The following is a 19166-nucleotide window of genomic DNA, read 5'->3' on the forward strand; positions in this document are numbered from 1 at the left end:
CCATAGGCTACCTCAGTGACTATGTTCCCTGGCAACTAACTGCAAGGGCTAACAGTGCCTGAGAACTAGGGTTTGGGGGAGGGGAACACATGGAGATCATTATTTAAAAGCCAAAATGATTTCCTTATTATAAAAAAGAACCCAGGGCCACAAAAAAATGCATGTTAAGTTTTATTAAGGTTCAAATACAAAACATTCCAAAAAGAGAAAAACCATTATACCTAAGTTCTATATTCAACTACCAGTTAAACAAGAAAAACATGTTATTCTGTTTCTTTTACAACCAGTATAAAGCCAGAAGAATCAAGACAGATTCTTTTTCCAACAGGAGCAGCATTAAGTCTGCTGGGTCAACGAACTATTTGCCAAACAGCTGTCTGGTCATTAAGCGTTCTTCAATTTAGTATTCATGTTTACTATGATTAATCTCTATGTTCTACACTATCTTCAAGATAACCTAAGTAAAATCTCAAGAGCCAAAAGGTCCACGGAAGCATAAACCCAAGTATTTAGATTACAGAATGACTGAGGAAGACAGCTATGTAAGTGCAATGGTTTTTTAAATTTGGTCAATACCCTGATGGTCTGTGATTAGAAGAGCCCATCAAAATGAGGGTTAAATTTCTTGATTATTTTCCATGATTGCAGTGTTAAACATGATAGTACTGATATTTACTAGGTAAAGATTCAGAAGGCAAGTTGGTTTCTTCTTACCCAACAACTCAAATCTGTTTCCTTTGAGAACATTAGCTTTTACACTATTGGCTCTAGTCTCCAATGCAATAAATGACAAAGCTGTACTGTATCTTGATTTGTTTCTAAGATATGAAGTGGGGTGAGGGGTAAAGTAGGCTTACAAAACAACTTAAAAAAAATAGCAAAAGCCAAATGGCCCAATTTTGTTTCCAGTTTTTAAGAAGTGTGCTTTTGAGCATTTTATATGTTTCCAGTTACTTTAGTTTCCAGATATTAGTCTTCCCTTTAGTTTTAAGACTAAATCTCTCACTCCTGGATAAACTAACACAAAGAAATATTTTACCTGCTGAAAACCAGACACTTTACTGGATAAAGTCACCTCTTATGCCTTTCATTTTTCTAATCCGACTTTCTGACAATCAGTGGTAATTAGGAAGTTCTAAATTGCAGTTGTCCCTATGACTTTGGCTAAAGGAAATGAAAGTCAAAGCTGTAAAATCTACATGAAGAACCATGAAAACTTCCTGACTACCTCCACTTACCAATTTCTTTAATTGCTCCCCTTTCTCCATCTGGTCAATTACTTTTTAAGTAACTGCCACTCCCTAGTTAAAAGTGCTAACCAACGTTGATGCCTTCCTTAGATCCACAGGAACCCTGGAAGGCAAAAATCTTGACTGCACCAAACCAATTCTGATGAGTACTGCTTATGCAACTGTTGTGCCTTAAGGACAATCAGCATTCTTCTGCTTCAACAACTCTGTAAAATGAAAAGCATGTTATCACATCACAAGGTATTTACTGTTTTATACTGGTTATTACTGCCCCCCTTACCTATACTTTAAATACATTATTTTGTTGCGTTTTTAACTGGCAACATGTACAACATTTGCTTTAAATTACAAACTCAAAAAAGCAACCATAAAAACCTATCAGAATTCCTGTAAGCATCACTTTGGTAATGAAGACAATGACTATGTCATCATTTTACTAATAAAATCGTTACTCAAACTAGGGACTCAGTGGCAGCTGCACCTGTTCACCCTTCAGCCAGTCTGTACCGTGGCCAAGCAAACAATCAGGAACTGATGAAAAGGGTGTCCTTTTACAAAACGCACAGGATAAAATTTGAACCTCATACAAGTTAAGTCTGCTTACACGACAAAACACTAACTGTAGAGCTCCAGCCAACAACTGCTTCTGAAAACAGTATTAGCAAGCTGTATACATTCAACAGAGCTACTAAAAGCATTGCATGACTGAGCCACTCATGGAAATACGCCCATTTAAGATAACGTCACCCCACATTCGAACGAATAATGGGCCAGGTGTTACACATTAGAGCACTTTTTATCCTTGTAATCCAAGGATTAGATTATCCCATTACAGGTAACTTGCCAATATCAACATATGCAACATGGCAAAGCTGTATTTAAACCTATAAAGTTCAGAACTTACCTTAGCATTGCATTTCTCTTGCTGCCAGCTTATCTATTGTGAATCAATCAGCACTCCATGACCATCATGACCATGACCAAAATTCTCAACCTGTAAAAATTAAATAGGTAACTAGTTATCCCTCTTAAGGAAATTCTTCAAAACTTGCCTATAACTGCCCCCTTTTCCAGAAAGAAAAGGCAAGTTCAGACTTGCAGCTTAACGTATTTCATGTTCTACTATTTCTCTTAAGTGGTGGAAGCTTCACTGGCTTGGGATGGACTGGAATGGCTTAAATGGTTAAGTTGCATGGCTTATGGATCCCCATTCTGTTCCAATGGTGCACTGCCATGTTAAATCCATAAGTTGAACGGACAAAACTTATTTGAAGGAATAAGTGCAGTGTAAGGATTTTTAGTTGGAGGTCTTCAAGTTTACTATATTCAAGAGCATCTTTTTCAACTTCATGGCTGGACCTGGGTCATGCTGCCTCAGGTTTTGCTTTTTAAAGACCACTTGCAATAGATTTTCTCCATACAGTGTAGTTTCACAGAACTAAAAACAAGTCAGGCATCCAACTAAATGTCAGGTTTGCAATGGCTTACAGGGGTAAAGAGAGGGGGACCCCAAACTTAAGCCATTTCCTACATTGACTAAAAGACTAATTTGAAAAATGTTAAAACAGGAAGCATGTTTAAAGGTCTTCATCAAAAATAGATTAAAAAAAATACCCCCTCCCAAGCCCCAGATCGCTATTGGTAAACAACAGCTGTATTAAGGCCTTTAAGTGTCATACATGCTTTTAAAAAAATCCAAGTGTTGAATTTGGAGGACTTCTAATATGCTATCGAACACTTTGTTTTCCAAAAGTTTTTTTTTAATCTAGAAAGCATTTCCATTGCCATGAGGTACAGTATGTTTCACTGTACTATGAGGAAGGTAAGTGTTCAATTTCGACTTAGACGGAAAAACTAGTTTGCTTTGCTTACCATCTTTGCTGTTTCACAGGCATTTGATGCTTTAAATCTGATGTGGAATGCTGATAGATTCACTTTTTAGAAGTCATAAGCCTTTGAGAAGTTGGAGATAACTTCATTGCTTATCTATTTTCTCCTTTGCAATCAAGCTGTTCCTTAAAAGTGAGACACTACAGAGTTGCAAAAATTTGAAACAGTAAGAGCAAGCATCGTTTGCAGCTTCATGGTTGGTTTTGGCCAAACTTTTTATTTAGTATTCTGTAGTTGCTTAACACACACTTAAATGGTCTTATTGGGGAGGGGAAAAGGGGAGGTTCTTGTAGATTCCCAAGGAAATGTCAGAAAAGCAAAATATGGCCAGCATTATCCATTTGCTTTTTTGGGTTTACTGGGCGAATAGCATTTTCCTTACAATATAAGCATCTGATCTCAGGTTTTTCATACTGAGAACATTGAGATTTCAGTTTGAAGACACTCTGAAATCCTAAGAGTAGCATACCCCGACCACCCTCTAATAGCTAGCTTGTTTGTACAGGCAGGAGGATTCATCTCTCCATTTTAGATGAATAGATATTTTGTGAAAGATCTTAGAATTGCTTGCCTCATCATTTACTGGGGAAAATCTTATAGAAAAGTGGCCTTTAGGGACACTTTTACTTGGAAAATTACAATACTAGTACACATGTCAAGTCTTAACACACTTAACATTTGCTTGTTGAAAGCAATGTCATAAAATCAAAGATTAAACATGTTTTACTCTTTTTCCTCACAAGAACATAAAAATTATGGAAGGGGAACTTAACAGGAAATTTAAAAAAGGTAACACAATCTTTCCTTTTAGTAGTCCTTGGGTAGTTATGATAGAATAGGTTCCACTTTTGTTTGTTTCTTTGAACAGGGATTTTGGTCCAAAGTTTTGTTTGTTTTTAATATCTGCTTCTGCCTCCCCCTCTATCAGATCGGCTTCCTCCACGGCCACCACCTCTTGGTGCTCCGCGGCTTGAACTGCTGTAGGAATCTCGTGGAGGAGGGTACCCCCTTTCCATAGAAGGGGGAAGCCCTCTTTCTTGTCTGCCAACCCGATCACGACCACTTGAGTAGAGATCACTTCGGCTGCTTGAGTAACTGTCTCGACTTCCACCATATCCGTCACGTGAGCTGCTGTAATCATCATAGCGACTGCTTCCACCATAAGATGGCGGGGGCCCTCGTGTAGGTGGAGCACTACGTGAGTTACCTGCAGGGTCAATGGTCAGGTAATATGGCAACACTATAAATTGTATATATACAACATTTAAATCTGAATTTACAGAATTCTTGTATTAAACGTTTACTTTCTCAACTGGGAGGTTTTAAACTCTGCCATTGCTGGCCATTAACAGGGATTTGCTCATCTGCTGAGATACGGAAATGGATGGGTTTTAATGTTTGTTTGAAAAGACTGAAGACGGTGTGTATTTCAAGAGGATATTCCAGACAGCTTGTTATTTTATAGTAGACACTCAGCCACTTTCCAGTGATAAGTTGCAATTTTGAACTGTAGACTTTCCTTCATATTGCAATGGTAAACATTTGATCTTGTTAATAAAATTTTTAATTGTATTTTCACTGTTGGGGGAAAACACATAAGGCTGCCAATTTAAGCAAGCAAAATCCCCTCCAAAGCAAGCCAACAGCCTCAAAAAAAAAACTTAGAAAAAACAAAAGCCCCTCACAAGACTAGGAAAAGCCCAGCTGATTAAGTTACCCCCTTAAAAGCAAGCAAACATCCCTTTAAAAGCAAGCACCACAACAGCCTAATAAACTGGCTCATGAACCTAAAAACTCAAGCTGGTGATATTCAAAGACCCTCAACCAAAATCTTACCATAACTCTCATATGAATCTCTGTAGGAACCTCCACTTGGATGATCTGAATAGTCACGATCACGACCATAGCCATCTCTATCACTAAATTAAAGGAAAAAAATGTATTACAAGCCCCAGAACATCAATTTTTACAGCAAAAAAATTTTTTTTACACCAAGCCATGGCAGCAACAGCAAAGTCACTTACCTATAGCCTCTTGATGGATAGTCATCACGTGAACTGGAATGACCATAATCACGGTAAGTATAATCTCTTGGTGGTGGTGCATAATCTCTTGTATCACGAGAACTTGGGTAATCTCTGCTTGAATAGCTAAAGAAACAAAAGTAACTTGGTTCATATTTTTGATGAGCTCTCCCCTTCAACCTTAAGTATTAATATTAGAGACAAAAACTACTATGCTTTTCTGTTACCTGTCTTTAGTAGAATATCCATCATCTCTTGGGGACAAATAGACATCTCTACGAGAGGGCAGGGGTTCCCTTCGAGGTGGACCTCCATAACTATCTCTTCCACGTGATACAGGAGCTTAAGGAAAAATGTCCATTTTAAAAATACACCCAGTGAAAAGTCAAAACGTCAATTTACATTCAGGCAATGAAAAGTAGTGATTCAACCAAATATGACAATATGGATGCAAATGAGGAAATCCTCTTTAAAATTTCTTACGTACACCAATCTTTTCAATGATCTAGGTACAGTTTTAAGCATCATTTTTAGGATTCGTCTCTCAACCCTTGTGTTATGGTGATAGGATAGACTGTCATAAATGGACCATTTACCTCTTCCTCCCATTCCACTGCTGCTGCGAACTGGTCCTGAAGGGGCAGATCTTTTAGGAGGAGGACCCCCACTTCGTGGCGGTGGTCCTCTTTTTACTGGAAGTGGTCCCCTGGAAGAACTCATGTTAAAATTCATGGAATAGCCACCATCGTCTATGTTAGAAGAAAAAAAAAAGGAAAATCATGTTAATACAAGTACTAAGAAAAATCTATCGTTTTCTTTGCTTAATCAAGAATATGACCATTTCTGTTTAGTTGGGGAATCTTGAGTTCTCACTCATACATGACTGAGCATGAGAACTGTACAGTGTATATAGTGTATGCACAGAAAACTACACACAAGGAACTATACAAAGTGTATACAGTTCTATACAGTAGTCATCTATATAAGTCTGCATAGATTAGCAAAGTAGAACTGAAGGGTTCTCCTGAGGGTTCTTTTCAAGTTACTTCAAAAAAATATATACATTGTTTCATTTTCATATGACCAACACCTAATACCTATCAAAATTTTTCTGCAAGTGTTTTTTCCTACAGAATGAATTCACCTGGATAAGGAATAGCTAATTGTTAATTATTTCAAGACATTGTAATTTAACTTAGGATGGCGTCTATGTTTTCCTTAAGTCAATCACTTTGGTAGATGAACAAGTGTTCTCAATTTCAAAAGCTAGGGCCTTTAAAATACTTATTAACCAAAGCACACACTGGTGTGTTTACAGTTCCTAACTTATACACCAAGCCTAAAGTAAACCTAAGTCATTACCCATGTGCCCTCCACGTGAGGGAGGTCCCCTGGTTCCTCCACTTCCTCCTCTTCCGCCTCTAAGGCCTCTTGGAGGGCCTCTGCTTCTTGGAGGTGGAGGTGGTCCACGTCTACCACTTTCAAATGATGGTTTAGTGGCTTGTTCTACCTTGATGGCTTTTCCCTCTAAGGACTAAATAATATCAGTGGTTAATTACGGAAATTTAAAAAAAGAACTTGCAGATCCACTATGCACTGTGACACTAGTATGTCCTTCCTTCAAAATGTTGTACCTTTCTGTTTAGCACTTAAATGCCTAATCTTTTAAGATACTGCTTATTCGAACTAAAACCTAAGGTGGATCCACTGTACTGCTATGTCGGTAAAGTTTAAAACAATGCCAGACAATGACCAACTTATTAAGACAAATAACCAAAAAGAAAAGCCAAAGATCCCAGACGAAATATAATACAGAATATTCTAAAACGGAAAGATTCTTGTCAATAATACACCTTACAAAATTTCGTTCTAAAATTACAAAGGGCTAGGATAAGAGGGTCCTGGAAAAGTATATACTCAGTAAAATTCAAGAGCTGCCCTAGACCACACTTGGATAACACTGTGCTATTTTACGTACTAGGAAACATGGTATTGTGCAGACAGTCTCACCTTTCCATTCATGTCTCTAGCTGCATCCTTAGCATCTGCTGGGCTTTCAAAGGTGACAAAAGCAAATCCTCTCGATTTGTTGGTTTCACGATCTTTCATCAAGAGAACTAAAAAGTAGTTTTCAGGGGGAAAAGGAGTGTTACTCTAGTTCAAACGGAAAAACAGAAGTAAATCTGTAAAAAGAAAGCTCAGAACTTCTTAGAGGACAAAGCACGTTATCATTTCATATAATCAATGCAATCAAATTCATCACAGCTTACCTTTTTTTAAAATTACAATAAACCTGCATATACTTTCAGATAACTCACCTTCCACTATTCGTCCATATTTGCCAAACACTGCTTCAAGAGCTTTCTCATTTGTTTCTGTATTGAGGCCACCGATGAAGAGCTTTCCTGGGCGATCTGCTTCAACCATTTTTTCCCTCTGGTGAAAGTCTGTTGGAAAAAAGTGTTACCCTCCCTGGAAAAGTTTACCCAACATGTGTATTGGGGCTCATTTTTCTTGTTTACTAAAATCATTCCTTAATAGCATAATACACAGAAAGCAACTTTTTCTAAGCCTCACCAGGAAACCAACTTAACTAGTTCAGTGATAGCTGTTTACATTAAACTGGTTTAAAAATCCAACTTAAGGGAATTTCCCGGCGGTCCAGTGGTTAGGACTCTACGCTCTCACTGCCGAGGGCCCAGGCTCGATCCCTCGTCAGGGAACTAAAACCCCACAAGCCGCGCGGCGCAGCCAAAAAACAAAAGCCGACTTAACTAATGCCGTTACCCTTAATCCACTTCGGCAGTCTTAACCAAGTAACTACAACATTTCAAAAAGTGAATTTTAGCTTTAACACTAGATTTGTTGCCTTTTAAAAACTCAATCACATCCCAATTACCCTAATGATTTTTTTAAACTGACTCAGTCAAGGTCACAGACCAAACGTAGGTCTGTAAGACCAAGCCCTCTCCCAAGAACTTTGCCTCCTTTCATTGGGATTCCCTAGTAAATCTAAGGACCAATTTAAAGTTTTAATCAAGTTATGACTCCCCTTCTTCACCAGCCCCTGCCCCGCTCGCTAGGTTGTTGACTTTTAAAAAGCGTCAATATCATCTCAGACGAAGTAACGGAACGTGGAAGCGCGCACTGTAACACTAAGCGCTCCATGACTGCAGCGGAACCCAATTAAAACCCGTCATTAAAAACCGCGTGGAAAACACAAAATGGCGACACTTGGATTCAGCCCAGAACCACCGCCGCGGGTCAGGGGAGTAACTTTTCCCACCAGCGGAGGCTGAGAAAACTCAAAGGGCTTCCGCTCCAAGGCCGCCAATGAACAAGGACCCCGCGCAAAAGTGCACGTGCCCGCCCGGAGCGCCAGCGCCATCCCAATGCAGGTAGCGACCACGGAGGCGCGGTCCCTCCTCGTCCCGCTCAGGCCCCGACCTCCGCCACCCCCCGCCCCCAGGGGCGACAGCCAAACTTTCTGGAGAGGTACACTACGAAGTGGCACCCCAGCGTCTGTTCTCCTTCGACACTCCCAGCTTTCCCTAAATAGGTCGGCACCTCTGGGTTCTTAAAATGGCGCCCGCCACCCCCATCTCCAAGGAGATAATCCCAAGTTATAACGTGGCAAGAGTGAACGAAAAACAGACTGTAAAGGAGAGGACTCACGTACCGGAGGGGTGACGACGGTTTCAAGCTCCTACGAGCTCGCCGACGGCGGCTTCCTAGCAGCTCAGCACGCTGGAGGGTGGTCGGTCCCGAAAAAGGAAGCGAGAAGCCGCTCGCACTACTGCGCAACGAGGGCGAACAAAGGAGACAGCAAACTTTATACTGCCCGGGAACGAGGCTCAAGGACCCGGATGGAGGCGGAGCTTAGAATTTAAAACGCGAAGGGTGGGGAGCGGTTCCCAGCTTCCCCATTAGCTGCCTCCGCTGTTATTCACTCTTCGCTCCTCCCCTTTTCCTGGGCCCTCAGCTCTCCAGCCGGCCCCGATTTCTAACCGTTTTCCCAACCCCCACCGGTGCTCCACAAACCCGCGTTTTTGCTTTCCGCTAAAATGGTTCACGGGCTGCATGTAATAAAGAACTGAAATTTTTTGCGTGTTCCGGTGGGCCAGGCATGGTGCTAAACTTTACACTCATTAACTCATTTAATTCTCAAAACAACGTTGATGAGGATAGAATTATGCCAGTTTTGCAGAAATGAAAAAGAAAGAAGTTTAGAATTACTGTATTAAAAATACATTTTCCCCAAATATCTTTAACAAGAATTTTTAGTGAATGGGGAAAATTCTGATAAATAAGTATGAGGTGGGGGAAAAAAACTGTACTAAACAGACAGATTATCCGTTTACATAGAACAATTACTGAGCATCTACTAAATGGCGGGCAGGCTCTGGGCTTGGCCGTGAGGGCACAACCCAGCAAAGCGAGACAAGGGCAACGCGCCTCATTGGTAAGGCTGCCAGACTTAGCAAATGAAATACAGGATGCCCAGTCAAATTTGAATTCCAGATAACAAAGACTTTTTTTCAATATAAGTAGATCTCAATATCATATAAAGTAAACTTATTCACTATTTATCTGAAATTCAACTGTAACTGTGTTTTTTATCTGCCAATCCTACTCGTGGAGGGGATTACAAAAATTTCTGATTTTCTAATTCCTTTACAAACTAAAGACATTTAAATACAATTAACAAAACAATTGCATCTTGTGATTAGTGCCAGGGAAGACGTAAACTCGGGGCTTTAATGGACAACATTTGGGAGACCAAATTCAATTTAGCCCTCCGGGAAGGTCTATCTGAAGAGGTGACTTTGGAGATCAGATCTGAAGGAAGAAAAGAAATCCGCCACGGGAAAGCTGGGGTGGGGGTGGGAGATCCGAAGCTTTTCAGAAAAAGAAGCGCAAAATGGAGGGAAAGAGGTTGCATGTATCAAGGGACAGAAAGGGGCGACCGGAATTTAAGGGGCATAAAATGAGGGAGCCAAGGTAGGCAGAACATTCGAACCCATTAAAAGATTGCAGGGGGTAAGTGTGGAAGCAGGGACACCACTGGGGCTGTGCGAACAGACCAGGAGAGAGAAGACAGTGCCTTGAATTAGGGTTCAGCAGTGGATCTGGGGAGGAAGGAACAATTGCTAGGTGTATATGGCAGGTAGCATGGACAGGATTTGCTAATGAATCAGATGGGAGAGCACTGGGGTGGAATTCAAAAAACAGGGTAAGTCATTATGGATGACTAACTATCTGGTATTAATAGGTGGTGGCCATTTATCAAAATGGCTGCAAAGGAGCAAGTTTGGGAATGTGGGCGAGGGTGAAGATATCTGATGCTCAGACCAGAGATCAGGGCTAAATTTGTCACTTTAGAAATAGTAATAAAACTCATCAGGGTTAATGAGGCCACCAAAGAAGAGAATACAATGGGGAAAAAAAAGAAGTCTGTATTAACTACTAAAAAATACATGTGGAGAGGAAAACACTAGAAGGAAATATGCTAAAATGTTACCAGTTTATCTTGGGGGAGGAGTAGAATTTATGGACAATTGTCACTTTTCAGTTACAGTTACTCTGCCCTGGTGAATTATGGTATATGCCAGGCAGGTGGTAGTAAATGATGCTCAGGTCATGGGTAAAAGCTCCAAGGAGCTTTGGAACCAGCTCTGAATTATGAACATTAATGGAGGGAATAGTACTCAGTACAATAAGAATATTTGTCCTTTTTTCTTTTCCCAGCCAAATAATAACAAGTAAAGCAAAAGTCACGTCCACTTGCCTTCAGAATGAGTTATGTAAATTATTGACTCGAGATAGTTGGGGATTGGCCAGGTTGGCAAAAAGCACTTAAATGCTCGCCTCAGCAAACGGAGTCTGCACCCCCAGGCAGAACTAGGAGAAATCCCTCCCCCTGGGCCAGCAGGTGCTCTTTCTCTGTCTCAGATCCAGGCAAAAGGACTAGAGGGCCTCTGCCGGACTAGGGGAGAACGGGGCTGATTTCTACCACAGACGTCCTTGTCCCCCTGGGTCTCGGGAAGGAAATGTGCCTCCCAGTGGCACAGATTACTCTGGTCTTTGCAGTTCGTGCTCAGGAATGTGGGAGGTGGGGAGTGGAGTGCTCTAGACTAGGGGGCCAGCACTTCCAAGGACCCGAAGAGAAAGGGAGGGGGTGGGGAATGGCTAGTTGAGGAATCTGTAGGAGAGCATCATTATGGCTGTAGCTTAGAATCTAGAGGTGAGACACAGAGGACAAAGCAAGTACCTGGAGAGGGAGGCAGAGAGCCTACTGACCTGATCAGAGGGCACTGGAGAGGGGAGCCTTTTTAAGAGGTGGAGGAAGATAATCAGATTTCATCTTAAAGAGATCACTGTGGCTGCAGTCCAGAGACTGTACTGGGGAAGGGAGGGGCAGGAAGCAGGGTGTTGCTGATGTAGTCCCAAGAGAGAGGGGATGTGGGCAAGCTAAGTGTGAGCAGCTCTGGCCAACAGGCAGTCGGGTAAGCAGGTCTCTCACTGCCCAAAACTAATCTCTGAATCCCATCCTTCCCCTTCATGGATCTTCTAGATTTTTCCCTTTACTTATTTCTTTCTATTTACTCCTTTGGATTATCATTAAGTATAGTTATAATTTTCTTTTTACTCTAAGTTTTCCTTTGCCTCATTGTTTCTCTCCAGATGCCATCTCAATGATTGACCGATGGTCTGAATCCAGTGATGTTACTTCTCCACTAGGTGTCCTTGGAATATAATCAGTGCTAAATAAATGTCGGCTGAATGAATTACAAGCTCTTTTTATCCTCCATGTTACTTAGTATGAGATGGGTGCATAGTAAGTATTTAATGAATACTGGTGGCCTTGTCTTAAATCCCAATTTACCTGAAAAGGGCTCACATTTTTTTTTAACCTAACAAACAACAATAAAACAAAAACACTCCATAGTTTTAAAAGCTTCAACCTGTTAAATAATTAAGAAATAACCTTCAGTCATCAAGCTAGGGATCACTCTGAGATGAGTAAATTGAAGCTCTCCTGTCAGCCTTGCATTTTTACAGAAAGGGCAGATGTAAGGTCACTCTGCAGCCAGTTATGCCTGTTTTCCAAACTACAGAAAGATATCCTGCCACATGTTCTAAAAACGTATGTTATCTGGTATGAAGCAAGGAGGAAGGGAGGGAAGAATTGTATGTGATTAAAGATTGGGAGGCTTTCCAAGCCACTGTCCAGAAGATAGCCTACTTAACTACAACAAGCAAGGAAAAAAAACTTTTTAACCAATGTACGGCTCTGATATCTATATAGGAACTGGCAGAATGAGTGAAGATATAATTCTCCTGTATCTTTCTCTACGATGAAGGAGATGATGACTTTTAACCAAACTTCATAGTCCCTTAAAAGGAACTGAAGTATGACTTAAGAAACATTTCAAAATGGCTGGGAGCGGGAGGGGGGGCTGGGGCGGGGGATGATTGATTTTTCAATAAATTGTGTCAAGACAATTAGAAAGCTGTTTGAAGGGGAAAAAAAATCCAGATTCATACCACACGTTTTACTTCAAAATAAATTCCAGCTTAAAGGTTTAAATGTAAAATGTGAAACCACTGAAGTACTAGAGGAAAAATGGGTAGATGCTTTTATAATCTTGTCATGAGGAACATCCATCCTTTCATTCATTTATTCATTTAACAAATATTTATTCAGTGCCTATTATGCGTCACCACTGTTTTGGGTGTTGGGAATACATCAGTGAACAAAAAGACAAAAGTCCCTGCCTACCTGAAGCTAACATTTTAGTGAGGAGGGCTAGACAATAAACAATAAACCAGATAAATTCTAAAGTGTGTTTGAAGATGAAAGACACTAGGAAAGCAATAGAGCAGAGTAAGAGGGGGAGGGTGTCAGGAGTACAGGAATGGAAGGGTGCAAAATTAAAAGGGTAGATCAGAGTTGGCCTCAACCAAGAATGTGACATTGAAGTAAAGATAAAGGAGGGAGAAAGCCGGCTGGGGGAAGAGCCATCTTGGGTTGAATTTATTTGGTTTATTTAGGAAGGCTGAAGCATACCTGCCCCATTCTAAGAACAGCAAAGAGGCCAGCGTGGCTGAAACTGAATGAGCAAAACACAAGAGTAGTAGAACCTAAGGCTGATAAGTAGCAGAGGGGCCAGATCATGGAGGGTTTTGTAGGCCATTGGTAAAGACTTTGCCTTTGTTGAGGAGGAAAAATAATTTTCCCTCTACTCTTCTAGGTTCTTGGCTAAGACCACCCCCCCCCAAAAAAAGACACTGATAGAAGAAAAACAAACAGAAGTTTAATAACATGCATACCTCCTGTATACATGGGAGATAGCCGTGAAAACTGAGTAATTCAGGAAATGACTCAAGCCATCATTTTATTTTATTTTTAAATTGAAGTACAGTTGATGGACAATATTATATGTTACAGGTGTACAATATAGCGATTCACAAGTTTTAAAGGTTATAATCCATTTAGTTATTACAAAATATTGGCTATATTCCCTATGTTGTACAATATATCCTTGTAGCTTATTTTAATTTATTTATTTATTTATTTATTTATTTTTGGCTGTGTTGGGTCTTCGTTTCTGTGTGAGGGCTTTCTCTAGTTGTGGCGAGCGGGGGCCACTCTTCATCGCGGTGCGCGGGCCTCTCACCATCGCGGCCCCTCTTGTTGCGGAGCACAGGCTCCAGACGCGCAGGCTCAGTAGTTGTGGCTCACGGGCCTAGTTGCTCCGCGGCATGTGGGATCTTCCCAGACCAGGGCTCGAACCCGTGTCCCCTGCATTGGCAGGCAGATTCTCAACCACTGCGCCACCAGGGAAGCCCTGGAAATATTTTTGTATCTTTATATTTTGATTGTCTTTCTTTTTTTTTTTTTTAACGCATTGTTTACTTTATTTATTTATTTATTTATTTTTGGCTGTGTTGGGTCTTCGTTTCTGTGCGAGGGCTTTCTCCAGCTGTGGCAAGCGGGGGCCACTCTTCACCGCGGTGCGCGGGCCTCTCACTGTTGCGGCCTCTCTTGTTGCGGAGCACAGGCTCCAGACGCGCAGGCTCAGCAATTGTGGCCCACGGGCCCAGCCGCTCCGCGGCATGTGGGATCCTCCCAGACCAGGACCCGAACCCGTGTCCCCTGCATTGGCAGGCAGACTCTCAACCACTGCGCCACCAGGGAAGCCCCCCTTGTAGCTTATTTTATACAAAATAGTTTGTAACTCTTATCCCCTACCCCTATCTTGCCCCTTCTCCCTCAAGCCATCATTTTAAATACCATCTTCAGCTAAAAGAGAAGTTGTAGGAGCCGGTTATGGGAGGCTATCAAGCAAAGCACAATAAACAAGAATAGGGTTGTGATGCAGATAGAAATTATTACATTCTCCATTGATAAGAGTTTCTAGAGATAAGACCATCCTCCTCTTCCTGGTATAGAGAGGAAGACACTTACAAATGGAGATTTCCCTTATAAATGTAAATATCTCTTACAAAAGGGTAACTTGTCGATTTTCAAAGCTTCTCCTGTGTCTGCTGTTTCTTAAAAATAGTCAGCTCAAAATAATCCTCATGCCAAAGAGGCATATTTTGCCTTTGACGTGGCCAGTTCTGCTCCCCTTCACCTTTTACTGTGATTGAAATCAGGAGCCATTGCAGGGCCTTGAGCAGAGGAGGGACACATCTGTCTTACCCCAGAACAGGATCCCATTGTTGCTCTGTGCAGGATACACCGTAGGGAGTGTCAACTGAAAAAAAGTACACAACCTAAAAGATGAGAATTATGTTTTATTTGGCAGAATTTCGAGGACTTAAGCCCAGAGGACAGCTTCTCAGATCTCTCTGAGAGACAGCTCCAAAGAGGAAAAGAAGGAGCCAGGATATATAGGAGTTTTTTCAACAAAACCCAGGTAGTTGGAACATCAAAAGATTACTTTTAATTAAAGAAAACCAGACATCCCAAGTTAATGAACTTAGCGTTTTTTCTATGTATGGGAAGATGCAAGTGTCTGGGCTCATTGAAATCCCTTTGATATGTACCTTAACTATCCAGGGCCAGTATCCTGTTCTTTCCCATTCAGGGTGCACTTTTGCGGTTGGCTAAAGATCCTGCACACGCAACTAAGACCCGGTGCAGCCAAATAAATAAATAAATATATTTTTAAAAGCTATTGTAATAATGCCTGGATGGTGGGGACAGCAGTGCCTGTGGTGGTGAGAAGTTGTCTGATCCTGCATATATTTTAAAGGTAGAACCAAAAGAACTTCCTGACACAAAACCCAGATGGCATGAATGAAAAGACTCATTCATTTACCTATAAAAGCTTTCATTCATTCTCCAACTGCTTTGGTGGCTCATTCATCTTTTTTTTTTCAAACTGCAAACTAGGGAATTCCCTGGCGGACCAATGGTTAGGACTCCACGTTTCCACTGCTGAGGGTGCAGGTTCGATCCCTGGTCAGGGAACTAAGATCCCACAAGCCACGCGGTGCAGCCAAAAATAAATAAATAAATAAATTAAATAAATAAACTGCAAACTAAATATGTTCAACAGTGGTTCTCAAAAGCCTTTGTTATTTCTGTAACTTAATTAAAATTAAAAAACTAAATACATATATGAAAAAATAACAGAAAACTAGGACCTCTATCAGCTTTATTAGCTGTGATAATAGGCATTATTTGTAATTATATATTATAAATTAGAAATTACATGTAACACATAATTATAACAAAAACTTTAGTTTTGAAAAAAGTTTTATTCAAGAACTTTCTAGTCCATCTTTTTTTTTTAATTGACATGTATTCGCACATACACACACAAATAATACACATACATAACATTTTTCTGAACGATTCAAGAGTAAGTTACTTGCATAAAGCCATTCACCCCCAAATATTTCAGTGAGCATTTCCTCTAAATAATAATATTCTCTTACATTTACACAGTAGAGTTTTCAACTTCAGGAAATTTAATATTGACACAATATTTTTATCCAAGCAAACAACCATATGCCAATTTTTTAGTTGACCTAATAATTTCCTATGTAGCATTAATTCTTTTTTTTTGAATATTTGAATTGTATATTTTTTTATACAGCAGGTTCTTATTAGATATCCATTTTATACACATCAGTGTATACATGTCAATCCCAGTCTCCCAGTTCATCACACCACCACAAACCCCCGCTGCTTTCCCCCCTTGGTGTCCATGTGTTTGTTCTCTATCTGTGTCTCAATTTCTGCCCTGCAAACCGGTTCATCTGTACCATTTTTCTAGGTTCCACATTTATGCATTAATATACGATATTTGTTTTTCTCTTTCTGACTTACTTCACTCTGTATGACAGTCTCTAGATTCATCCACGTCTCAACAAATGACCCAATTTCGTTCCTTTTTATGGCTGAATAATATTCCATTGTATATATGTACCACAACTTCTTTATCCATTCATATGTCGTTGGGCATTTAGGTTGCTTCCATGACCTGGCTATTGTAAATCATGCTGCAATGAACATTGGGGCGCATGTGTCTTTTTCAATTATGGTTTTCTCTGGGTATATGCCCAGTAGTGGGATTGCTGGGTCATATGGTAATTCTATTTAGCTCTTTAAGGAACCTCCATGCTGTTCTCCATAGTGGCTGTATCAATTTACATTCCCACCAACAGTGCAAGAGGGTTCCCTTTTCTCCACACCCTCTCCAGCATTTGTTGCTTGTAGATTTTCTGATGATGCCCATTCTAACTGGTGTGAGGCGATACCTCATTGTAGTTTTGATTTGCATTTCTCTAATAATTAGTGATGTTGAGCAGCTTTTCATGTGCTTCTTGGCCATCTGTATGTCTTCTTTGGAGAAATGTCTATTTAGGTCTTCTGCCCATTTTTAGATTGGGTTGTTTGTTTTTTTAATATTGAGCTGCATGAGCTGTTTATATATTTTGGAGATTAATCCTTTGTCTGTTGGTTCGTTTGCAAATATTATCTCCCATTCTGAAGGTTGTCTTTTCATCTTGTTTATGATTTCCTTTGCTGTGCAAAAGCTTTTAAGTTTCATTAGGTCCCATTTGTTTATTTTTGTTTTTATTTCCATTACTCTAGGAGGTGGATCAAAAAAGATCTTGCTGTGATTTATGTCAAAGAGTGTTTTTCCTATGTTTTCCTCTAAGAGTTTTATAGTGTCCGGTCTTACATTTAGGTCTTTAATCCATTTTGAGTTTATTTTTGTGTATGGTGTTAGGGAGTGTTCTAATTTCATTCTTTTACCTGTAGCTGTCCAGTTTTCCCAGCACCACTTATTGAAGAGGCTGTCTTTTCCCCATTGTATATCCTTGCCTCCTTTGTCATAGATTAGTTGACCATAGGTGCGTGGGTTTACCTCTGGGCTTTCGATCCTATTCCATTGATCTATATTTCTGTTTTTGTGCCAGTACCATATTGTCTTGATGACTGTAGCTTTGTAGTATAGTCTGAAGTCAGGGAGTCTGATTCCTCCAGCTCCGTTTTTTTCCCTCAAGACTGCGTCGGCTATTTGGGGTCTTTTGTGTCTCCATATAAATTTTAAGATTTTTTTGTTCTAGTTCTGTGAAAAATGCCATTGGTAATTTGATAGGGATTGCATTGAATCTGTAGATTGCTTTGGGTAGTATAGTCATTTTCACAATGTTGATTCTTCCAATCCAAGAACATGGTATATCTCTCCATCTGTTGGTATCATCTTTAATTTCTTTCATCAGTGTCTTATAATTTTCTGCATACAGGTCTTTTTTCTCCCTAGGTAGGTTTATTCCTAGGTATTTTACTCTTTTTGTTGCAATGGTAAATGAGAGTGTTTCCTTAATTTCACTGTCAGATTTTTCATCATTAGTGTATAGGAATGCAAGAGATTTCTGTGCATTAGTTTTGTATCCTGCAACTTTACCAGATTCATTGATTAGCTCTAGTAGTTTTCTGGTGGCATTTTTAGGATTCTCTATATATAGTATCATGTCATCTGCAAACAGTGACAGTTTTACTTCTTCTTTTCCAATTGTATTGCTTTTATTTCTTTTTCTTCTCTGATTGCCGTGGCTAGGACTTCCAAAACTATGTTGAATAATAGTGGTGAGAGTGGACATCCTTGTCTTGTTCCTAATCTTAGAGGAAATGCTTTCAGTTTTTCACCATGGAGAATGATGTTTGCTGTGGGTTTCTCGCATATGGACTTTATTATGTTGAGGTAGGTTCCCTCTATGCCCGCTTTCTGGAGAGTTTTTATCATAAATGCGTGTTGAATTTTGTCAAAAGCTTTTTCTGCATCTATTGAGATGATCATATGGTTTTTCTCCTTCAATTTGTTAATATGGTGTATCACATTGATTGATTTGTGTATATTGAAGAATCCTTGCATCCCTGGGATAAATCCCACTTGATCATGCTGTATGATCCTTTTAATCTTTTGTTGGATTCTGTTTGCTAGTATTTTGTTGAGGATTTTTGCATCTATATTCATGAGTAATATTGGTCTGTAATTTTCTTTTTTTGTAGTAGCTTTGTCTGGTTTGGTATCAGGGTGATGGTGGCCTCATAGAATGAGTTTGGGAGTGTTCCTTCCTCTGCAATTGTTTGGAAGAGTTTGAGAAGGATGGGGGTTAGCTCTTCTCTAAATGTTTGATAGAATTCACCTGTGAAGCCATCTGGTCCTGGGCTTTTGTTTGTTGGAAGATTTTTAATCACAGCTTCAATTTCGTTACTTGTGATTGGTCTGTTCATATTTTCTATTTCTTCCTGGTTCAGTCTTGGAAGGTTATACCTTTCTAAGAATTTGTCCATTTCTTCCAGGTTGTCCATTTGGCATAGAGTTGCTTGTAGTAGTCTCTTAGGATGCTTTGTATTTCTGCAGTGTCTGTTGTATCCTCCTTTTTCATTTCTAATTTTATTGATTTGAGTCCTCTCTCTCTTTTTCTTGATGAGTTTGGTTAATGGTTTATTAATTTTGTTTATCTTCTC

The 19166-nt window shown here is 40.0% G+C and overlaps 1 protein-coding gene and 1 non-coding gene across 2 annotated transcripts; both read right to left on the minus strand.

Annotated features, from left to right (window-relative positions):
* Positions 1-989: 989 nt before the first annotated feature.
* Positions 990-8994, minus strand: RBMX (RNA binding motif protein X-linked). Its single transcript, XM_036839751.1, has 11 exons — positions 8844-8994; positions 7483-7611; positions 7175-7281; positions 6527-6698; positions 5761-5913; positions 5392-5506; positions 5165-5290; positions 4977-5059; positions 3123-4347; positions 2155-2244; positions 990-1456 (listed from the first exon to the last, which is right to left on the minus strand). Exons 2-9 carry the CDS (start codon positions 7589-7591, stop codon positions 4037-4039), a joined length of 1176 nt encoding a protein of 391 aa, XP_036695646.1. The 5' UTR covers positions 7592-7611; positions 8844-8994; the 3' UTR covers positions 990-1456; positions 2155-2244; positions 3123-4036.
* Positions 7359-7430, minus strand: LOC118889326. Its single transcript, XR_005018467.1, has one exon. It is a non-coding gene; the product is annotated as a small nucleolar RNA SNORD61 (small nucleolar RNA).
* Positions 8995-19166: the final 10172 nt, after the last annotated feature.

Source organism: Balaenoptera musculus, chromosome X, assembly GCF_009873245.2.
Source record: "Balaenoptera musculus isolate JJ_BM4_2016_0621 chromosome X, mBalMus1.pri.v3, whole genome shotgun sequence".
Lineage (NCBI taxonomy): Eukaryota > Metazoa > Chordata > Mammalia > Artiodactyla > Balaenopteridae > Balaenoptera > Balaenoptera musculus.

What these genes read in the sequence shown, in the direction of transcription:
- RBMX (XM_036839751.1), bottom strand. Translation starts at nt 7,591, where the DNA reads ATGGTTGAAGCAGATCGCCCAGGAAAGCTCTTCATCGGTGGCCTCAAT. An exon ending in ATATGGACGAATAGTGGAAG is followed by an intron (nt 7,282 to 7,482) that starts GTGAGTTATCTG and finishes ACTACTTTTTAG; the next exon opens with TTCTCTTGATGAAAGATCGT. An exon ending in GGATATTCTACTAAAGACAG is followed by an intron (nt 5,291 to 5,391) that starts GTAACAGAAAAG and finishes TTGTTTCTTTAG; the next exon opens with CTATTCAAGCAGAGATTACC.